The sequence below is a fragment of the Halyomorpha halys genome, unplaced genomic scaffold (assembly GCF_000696795.3).
Source record: "Halyomorpha halys isolate HHAL.00 unplaced genomic scaffold, Hhal_1.1 Scaffold1158.1, whole genome shotgun sequence".
In the NCBI taxonomy this organism is placed as follows: Eukaryota; Metazoa; Arthropoda; class Insecta; order Hemiptera; family Pentatomidae; genus Halyomorpha; species Halyomorpha halys.
This window is the reverse complement of record NW_027105581.1, coordinates 11,454-21,657: the sequence shown is the minus strand read 5'-3', so window position 1 is coordinate 21,657 and position 10,204 is coordinate 11,454. Positions and strand designations below refer to the sequence as shown.

The 10,204-nt window shown below is 32.9% G+C and overlaps 1 protein-coding gene across 1 annotated transcript; it reads left to right on the top strand.

Moving 5' to 3' along the window:
* Window positions 1-1,691: 1,691 nt before the first annotated feature.
* Window positions 1,692-5,822, top strand: Tk (Tachykinin). The gene is made up of 3 exons (XM_024361213.2): window positions 1,692-1,868; window positions 4,972-5,278; window positions 5,587-5,822. Exons 1-3 carry the CDS (start codon window positions 1,773-1,775, stop codon window positions 5,670-5,672), a joined length of 489 nt encoding a protein of 162 aa, XP_024216981.2. The 5' UTR covers window positions 1,692-1,772; the 3' UTR covers window positions 5,673-5,822.
* Window positions 5,823-10,204: the final 4,382 nt, after the last annotated feature.

The window sequence follows — 10,204 nt, the reverse complement described above, 5'->3', positions numbered from 1 at the left end:
CACCTCCTACATACTTTCTCATCATTCGTTCTCTCAAAAAATCTCTCATTGATAGATTTTTCCAAGTAAACTACAATAGTTCCTATTCATCCCTCTATTCTCAGTCCGCTGGTGTTCCTCAAGGTAGTATCCTTGGTCCCATCCTCTACACCGTCTATACAGCTGACATTCCAATCGATCCTAACACTATCCTCACCATGTATGCCGATAACACATGTGTGCTCGCAGTTAATAATAATCCATTAATTGTATCCCAAAATATCCTATCCCATATCACAGCCCTCGAAGAATGGTGTCGTAATTGGAGGATTAAGATAAATTCCAACAAATCCCATCAAATCACTTTTCCCCTTCGTCGTAAACCTACTGACTGCCCTACAGTTTCATTTAATGATGTTACTCTTACCCCTGTCGAACAGATCCGCTACCTTGGACTACATTTGTACAAACGATTAACCTGGAATCCTCACACAAGACTGAAAAGACAGGAAACTGCACGTCGATTTCGACTATTACAGCACTTACTAGACAAACGGTCTAAACTCCCAACACATTACAAAAGACTGATCTACATGATAAAGCAATCTGGACATATGGAGTTGAGCTTTGGGGCTCCACTAAACCTTTGAATTCCTCTCGTATTCAATCCTTACAATCCAAAATCCTTCGTAAAATCCTCAATACTCCTTACTTTGTCACAAATAAAATCATACATAAAGACCTTAATGTTTCCTATGTAACCGATCTAGCCCGAACCAGATATCACTCCTTCCATTATAAACTCTCCAACCAATCAAACCACTTAGTTTCTAATCTTACATCCTCTTCCATTCCTGACAATCCTCCGAGGCGCCTGAAAAGAAGATGGTCACGAGACCAGCTAATGTAAAATGTCATTAGAGTGCTACCAATGGGTAGTTTCTCTACACGCCTGTAACACTCCAATTTAACTTAGATCAGATTTACTAAATGTACTATAATGTACAGTTGTAAATAGCAATAAATAAATATTAAAAAAAAAACCATTATTTGATTTCCCACAGTGTAAGATGAAGCCTCCTTAAATATTTCGTTCCAATTCAAAAGTTAATGTTAAGCGTACCCAACCTGACCCGCTCCTGTACTCTCGTTAGGACCACATCATTATGAAAACATTAACTCACAGAGGCACAGTAAAAGATAAAGGTGTATCTTAATTAAATGCACATGAGAGAACATTTACACCTACAGGTTATTGCTGAATATATCTCCTCTTCCCTCCAACTTTCGGTAAGAACTCCCATAGGGCTTTGAACTTTTGAGAGTATATCTGCCACCTTCCTCGTGTAAACACACCTTCAAAAATACCTTTTGTTAAGTATTTGGCATACTAATGAATCGTATATTAGGAAAATTTATATTTAGTAAAATAAATAGTCGTAAAATAAAATTTAAAAAAAAATATTATTTTTCTTAGAATTCATAATATCTCACAGGTATAATGTTAGCGTTTTGGTTGAGGAAACCAAAAAATACTTCCTTGATCGAGATTTATATTTTATTGTAATACTACAAAAGAAACAATAATTACTTTCATATAATAAACTTTAACCCTTCATTCTGTTATTTTCATTATATACTAAATAATTACTAAAAACATTGCTAGTCTGCAACTCTTATTAATGTATTATAATATGTGTTGTTGCAGGATAACAGCTATTGTCTGGGCGGCAGTGGCTGTGACCGTGCTGGCCGATGTTGCTACAGCCCAGGAAGTGCGCAGGGCTCCTTCGATGGGCTTCATGGGGATGAGAGGAAAGAAAGACATCTTCCCTGAGGATGACAACAGCATTGAGGAATTCAAACGAGCTCCTCTTATGGGCTTCCAGGTAACTATGTCCTGTTTATGGCACAGGTTAATTTCATAAAGCTATGATAAATTCCATAATCATTATTATCAATTATAATACTGAAACTTCTGTATCGATGTAGTTTTATATGGTCAGAAGACTTCCATAACATCTGTATTATTAGTGTTACCAAAGTATGTAGGAATAAGATAGGCAAGGAAAAATGAAGGAGCTCCAGTCTTTCGACGTTACCATAACGTTGGAGGGAAACAATTTCAAGACATTATTTAAGGATACAGTTATGCTAACAGAGGGCGTAACAGTCTTTAGAATTTGTGGATAAAAAATACTTGTTTATAAATGAGAGACATCCTGGTAGAGCCTTAATTTTTCCCCCCGATCTCTCTAAGACTGAAATAAAACTTCAATTAATAAAAGAATAAATTACGTGAGAATCATAATTCAATGACAGTATCACCTTTTTCTACCATGAGCATTTGAAGGTCCAAAACGAGATACATATTTGTTGGTTGAGATGGTCGTTCTGTAGGAACTTCACTATTTGGAAGTGAGGGGTCTCCGCGATATGGTTGGCAGACATAAAAAATAATAAGAATTAAATTAAATAATATTAAAAAAAAATATGAAAGAGGTAATAAGGAATAATAATAATGGTGCTGGTTTGAATCCGGTCTAGGGGGTCGATTTTTACTTTTGTGGTGGTCCCACGAAATGAAAACTTGACCCCCACCATGGTGTTAGAATAGGGTAGTTCCCTGTAGAAAATATCCTAGAAATTACCAGGAAGGGAGTAATAAAAAAAATGTTTACGGTTGTAGTTCTTGATGTATGTGAGCCATGTTGCGTCTCTCAAGTGATGTGCCTCTACAAATCCTCTGTAGTATGCTGTTCTAGTACCGTTGAAGGGACTTACAAGGAACCTATTATTAGCCTCGTCAGGCGATATCTTATATAGTCCCCAGTAAACATTTATGTCGGGAGACTTTCAAATTATGTATTCATTCGGGCTTGTTGAAATGGTTTTGTTATATCTGACTCCAATAGATAATATTAGGTTCTCTTCACCAGAAGGACTCGATAATGTGTGTTCACAATAGGTAAGTTAGTTAATTAGGAGGTAATCACACAGGATGAGACTTACTGGGTACCAGCCGTAAGTTCTCTAAGGATAGTAACCTCGTCCTACAGGGTACTTTCCTGTAGGTACGAAGGAGAAATTCAAGCCCGGTGGGTAGCCAGCCGCCGGGTCTTCCAGGAAGGTAATTTCGTTCTATCGGGTACTATTCCTGTAGATATGAAGGGGCATGTAGGCCCGTCGGGTAGCTAGCCCCCGGGTCCTACGAGAGGATAATGGGTAGAGGAAAGAGGTGACCAGTAGGGAACGAGCGTGAAATAAGACTTTTCGTATCAATAAAAAGGTAGTAAGAATATACTGAATGTCTTATTTGCTGTCCCAAAAAGCTACTGTTTCATTTTTTATTTTCAAAACCTCCTTTATTAATAAATATATATATACAATACGGATTTATATAAAAATAATATACAATACATTTAATTATAATTTTTCTTGTTTTGCCTTACGGCATTATAAGATCAGCAAAACATGGTCCGCTGAAGGCGGTTTTATACATTTTGTGGCTCTATAGCCGAGGGCTTTTCTCACAGTTTGATGAATATTCCAAAATATTCAATAAAAAAAATCATCAAGCATACAGATTAATAATTCAAAAAGTGCACAAGTGGATGTAACTCATTGATGTAGGTAAGGAATAAGGAACCAAAAGAAGAAGTGATACCCCTAACCAGAGACGAAAATAGAAATATAAAATACTAACTAATCATTGCAATTTTTTATTCTTACTTCAGAACAACGGATTCATGATAAACCAGGTGCAATTTCGCAGCCTATTATAGTTTTACATTCCTATCAATGAAAATGGGGGTCAATGAAAAAGCATGTAGGGTTGTGTATAATACCCATGTGATGAAGACTGTCTCCAGATAGTGTGTCTGAAGAATACCCTTAAACAACATTGTTGGCATCTTGGAAGATCCTTTGCAGTCCAATCACTTTCTTCCAATAGCCAATTTCGTAGTTTTTATTCCATTTTCAGGACCTATTGCTCTTCCAGTATATTTTGTAGGATTCTTTTTTCTCTTCTTTTAATTATAATTAAATCCATCTTAGGAGAAAGATGTGGCTGGTTCATTCGTAATCCTTTGCAAACCAGTTCATCAGTCTCCTCTTTACCATAGAATCTGCCTAGTACCCACTATATAGTGAACTTCATTCCATTTTCTTTTTACTGATCTAAATTCCCGTAGAGTGCAAGAAAATATCCATGATTAATGAAAATAGTAGGATATTTAAACCCAAAATCATGAAAGCTGTGTTTACTAGAAAATCATTAAGGTTTTTCTTTAATCAAAAAGAAATTAATAAAGAAATTACTGTATTGTATTTTTATATTGTGAAATATTATCTTGGATTTTTATAGTGGAAAAAGTTATATGCTTTTTCATTATAAAATTGCAAGTTATTAGAAGTCCAGAGCGTTGGAACTCTCTTAAACAAATTCATGTTACAGTATTTCTGGATGACATTAAGAAAAGAGCCTTCAACTCAGGTAAGGAGGCTTATGATAAAAAAAAATATTGTTAGGGAAAGGAAGAAAGTAACCATTGAATATGTACAACTACTGCACTAAATTCAAACTGGGCATTATGGAACTTTTTGAACACTTTAGACTCTGAAAAACTAGTTAGTAGCAATTGAGAAGGTGAAAATGTATATTTCACAGGAACTAACAAAGAAAAGAGAAGAAAAAATAAATTCTGAAATTAGCTTTCAAATAGTTCATGCTTTCATAGTTGTGGATAAACAAATACTACAAAGAATGTTCCTCCTGTAAGATTAGTTTATAATTAATAAAGATATGTTATTTTAAAATAGATTTCATAAAGTGTTTTTGATTTTTATATTCAATTTTCATGTTTGGAATGTTTTAATCCATTAGTAGTTCACAATATAGTTTGTTTTATTTGTGACTTTAAAATTTCTTTTTTAAATATACATTAAAATTCTGTCCGGTACAACATACTAATCATTGTTAATTAATAGGGAGTACGAGGCAAGAAAGCACCATCTATGGGATTCATGGGGATGCGAGGAAAGAAAGAGGAAGGCCAAGACTTTTGGGATGAAGAAAAGAGGGCTCCATCTTCTGGTTTCTTCGGTATGAGGGGAAAGAAAGCTCCTGCAGCCGGATTCTTTGGAATGAGAGGCAAGAAAGGCCCTAGCTCAGGATTCTTTGGAATGAGAGGAAAGAAGGGACCTTCTGGTTTCCTTGGCATGAGGGGAAAGAAGGAGAGTATTGATGACATTGATTCTCTTCTCCAATATCTCAGAGATTCAGAAGCCAGGCAAGGTAATGTTTACAAACAATAATGTTTTTGCAAATCAATATTTAATTTTTCTATAAAATACAATCTCTTTTTGTGGGTTTTCTAGCAATATTTATAATATTTCATTTTATAGCATATTATGTTATTAATAAATTATAACAGACTTCTCGAAAAGAATACTTAATCTTTCGAATAGCTTTGAAATAAGAGAAATGTTACAATATTTCTTTTACCTCTGAGGTAAAATATTTTAAATGTACATTAAGTTTGATCATAGGGATAAGTTAAATTAAACTCATTATGATATTAATAATTTTTTTATGTTTTACAGACATAGAAGACATGATGGAGACCAGGGCTAAAAGATTTGCTGATGACTCCTTCCAAGAACCCCAAAGCGAACAAGATTTCCTTTAGACTTGAAACCTCAGTGAAGAAATGTAAAATAAAAACAAACAAAACGTGATAACCCTTATAATTGTAGAAACTTTTTGAAAAACCATAAAAAGTTTCTTTGTTCCCATCCTTATAGTGTTTGAGATGCAAATAAATATAAATATATACATATATATTTATAACTGTATAAAAAATTATATATAAAAAAATATGTTCTAGCCCATTAATGTATATTTTTGCCACATTCTTTTTATTCCGAGAGGTCTATACCGCTGTGAATTATCAGTATTAATGGCCTGTGTATTCATTTATATCCTTAAAGCATTAATGCAAAAGACAGTGTAGCTTTAAAGTGACCAGAGTGGTTTATATTTTTGTTTATTTTTATTTAATTTAGTGTGCTTCTTCTGGTAATTTTATATTAGTAGCCACCCTTTCTTCATATTAGAAATTTGAAATCTTATCAATCCGTAGTGTGAAAAAAAATTGTTACTGTAAAGGTTTAAAAATAATAAAAATTGAACACTGTTAAATTTACTAATTATAATATGAATGTTGTGTGCAAGGCATTTGTAACTTGTTCATTCTTAATAGAAACAAAAAAAAGTAACATATCATTAAATTATGAATATTACCTTTTCTTGTTTTCACCACCCGACAGTTGTGAGCTTGATTTTCTTCAAGTTCTCATTGCTACATGGAATATTGGAAATCAACTGCTGTGCAGGAAATATTTACTTAAAATTGCTAATGAATCCTAACTTAGAATAAGTGATATATCAATCCCTACCTTATTATTTTGAATATTATTAGGAAAACCCAAGACTGAAATGTCTGCAAATTTAATTTTCATAACAAACTCTTATTTCTCTCTATCTAAATATAAATTCATTGTGACTCGAGTATGAAGAGCATTTTCTTTATTTGACATTTTATTTTGGGAATTTGTGACAGCAAACAACTATTACCGAAAAGAGTTCCGCCTCAATCTGATTTTTTTTTCCTCAGTAGTTTGTAATTAAATTAAAACAATTCAACCAAAATGTTCCCAGCCTGCTTAAAGTTGGAAGATCGAGATATAGTTGCATTAGGTCAAATAAACAATAATAAAATCAAATAAATAACATTAAAAAGAATTATTAAATATTTTAGACAATATTCATACAAATCATGGCAAAAAAAACTTTTAAACTAAGACAATAAATTCTATATAATTTTTCATTATTTATAATATTATAGAGTATTCTTTTTGAAATAAGCGATTTGGAGTTAAAAACAAAATGAATTTTTTTACTTTCTTGTCTAAATAAACATTTTCATTTCAGTAAGTAAGTATTTTTAAAAATAATTGTTTTATTAGTGAAAACCACCATAATATCAATAAATAACTACTAAAATGATGATGTAATGATTTTAAAGGAGTGACAAGTCTAATCATTAGGTAAATAAATGGAGTCTGGCAGACACTTTTTAAAAGGTAAGTTCATTACACTTGATTACTACATGGCATAATGATTAAATAAAGAAATATTACACAAATCTAGGGACTGATAAACTACTTGACTAGGATGGTCAAGAACAAAGTTCTTCAAGTCAGTCCATGAACACCACCAGCCTGGCTCAGCATTCTTTATTTAATTATATCATAAAATCTACTCCATTAGTAAACCATAACAAATAATAAATGTATTTATTTTAGAACTAATTCAGAAACACAGTAACTGATGTACCTAGAAAACTAAACAGTGTAACTATAATTAATGATAAGAGTGTATCGGGACTGAGTGAAGTACTCAGTATCCTTATGCTAAAAATTTTGGGGACTCCTAATTTAGCAGAATAGATAAATCCAAGAACTTCAAATGGAATGTGAGATGGTGTATGCATGGGCATATAAATTTATATCTGCTGATAGTGTATTGTGACAAAAGTTTATCACATTTTAGGGTACCTGCTACTTACTGTAATCTGTTACAAAAATCTAGACTAATACATCTTGAGCCATATTATTTTATGTTTCAACATTTTTAAAAATTAGTAAATATTTTCATTGACCTAGAGGTATAATTAAGACCTATAAATAGACAAAAATAAATTTTAAATTAAAAGACTAACTTCTCATCAAATAATAAAACCTTCTGTACCACTGTGCAGCGTGACAGTAGAATATGGAGCAGATGGACCTACCCCACACTAGCTTTCATCTGCTCCAGTCCCATCATCACTTCTAAAATGCCTCCTGCACCCTGTCGTCTTACTTGCAACTGTGTTTCAATGCATTCAAAGAAGATGCTCTAGCCATATTGACTATTTGTTTCTATCCCATTCTCATCTTTTAGCAGCTGGAAAATTATGCCTTGGATATGCCATTACTGCCAATAATGCACTCTTTTTTTTTCAATCCTCTTATGATACTGAATAATAATATTAAATTTATGAAAAGTAATATAAGAGTTAATGAATGGTGCAGACAAGCAGGCGAATTTGCTCGTTATTAAGATGTTAATAGTTGACCATAGATTGATATGAGAAGATGGTCAGGGGTGCGGTTAGCAAAGATAAACAAATAAATAAAACTTATTTATTTGTGCAGACTATTTGACCTGGATTTCAGGCCTTCACCAGGGCTGAAAAATAAAACAAGACAACAACCTTAATTCACAGAAAAATAAAAATAAAATAATAACAAACAAACTTGGAAATATACATAAAATTAAATTAAGTTGATAGTAATTGATACTAATAGAAGTGTGTGAAAGAAAACAATGTATATGATAAAATTGGTAAGAAAGAAAATGGAATGTATATAATAATGGATAAAAGATACACAGTAACATAGAGAGTAAAAAATCATAAGCTAAAATAAATATAGAATGTCCAGAAAAGTGAATAAGGAAGGGACAAGAGAGAGGAGTAGATATATACTATACATGATGTGACCTGTTCCACAGTCTTCAGGACTCCACAACTAGGATATGGGGGGTCCATTTTTTACCATGTTGACTTAGTTTCCATCAGAGCCCTCCAATCCTGAGGAGGATCTGCAATATCCAATAACCACAGAAGAACCATTCCACTTCCAGTCTTGATTAGAAATTTATGACGAGATTTCTACCTTTCTCAGATTTTACGCACCATCTGTTGTATTCTTCCAGTGATTAATGATCCTTTTTTTGTACTTCCACATATTGGAATGGTGCTCTATCCTCACTTATGGGTTCTCCGGAAGAGCTGCTGTTCCTCTTCTCAGCATCTAAAACTTAGTCACATCTTTCCATACCAGGAGGTCGAAAAACATCCCTCTAGCCAAGATCTGCACCACCTTGTGTGATATGGTACAGTAGAGCCATGTGGACCATAGTCAAATTTTCCATTTTTCATTGTAAGAAATTTCGGCTCCACAAAGGGAACATGTACCTCAAGATACTCAGAGTCACTCCTTTATAAATTATCACATTGACTGACTATCTGAGATCCCAAAATATTCCCCTAACGTGACAATGTCTCCACTCATCAGCTTGTTCAACCTTGTCACCAAGTAATCCAGAGTCACATTCATTCCTGCACATATTCTAATGCCCAAGTTACCACCTCACCTAGGGTTCATTCATTTCCACGTCTCATTGTTGATATATTCACCATCATTGAAGTAAGCACCAAAGTATTCAAAATCTTTAGCTTGCTCCAATCTCTCGCTGTCCACTCTCATAACTCTATGAGGTTCCGTTCAGTTTGGATACATTTTATTTTATTGGGATTGATTTCAATATTAATTGTGCTTTATTCTTTATTGAGGGTATTATCAATATTCTTCAGGAAATCATGATCATTAGAAGCTATGACAAGATTATCACCAAACACAAGCAGCGAATAAAGTATAAACTCCATATCCCTTTGTCCTATTCCCACATCTTCTCCTTTGTGCTAGATCAAGAACTAGTAAGAAAAAAGTAAAATGTATTTCTTCTTTTGATTCAGAGGACCAATTTACCAATAAATGTTTTCAAATACTGCTTTAATCACTTTAAGAAAATGTTTTGAAACTAAACTAAGCCAGTCCACCTAATAAGGATATGTGGGTAGACAAGTAAGCAAATAATAGAGACACTTTTTAATGAGCTGACACATGGCTCAGGTAGTAGTGCAACCAAAAATATTTAAGTTTTTATTTTACTGCATATACTGGTAATTTGAATGATATTAGCATTATGGTTTAATATAAAATCAAAAATGTTAATCTAAGTTAAATTAGATGAAGACTATTGGCAAATCTTAAAAAATACATTTATTAAACACTACAAAACAACTAATTATAAACCTAAAATAAAATAATAAAATTTCATAGTCTTTATGAAAATTCAGTATCAATCTGGTTAACCCTGTAAAACATAAATGCCATATAATCTTTTACATCAAATCATTCTAATTGATGAATTTACCAATAATTTAATCGGGTTATATGTTGATCCCAGGCACCAATCTAAGAAGTGTGGTGCAGTAATATTAGAAGGTGATTTGACAGGAGGATCATAGAACATGGTCAATCCAAAAAT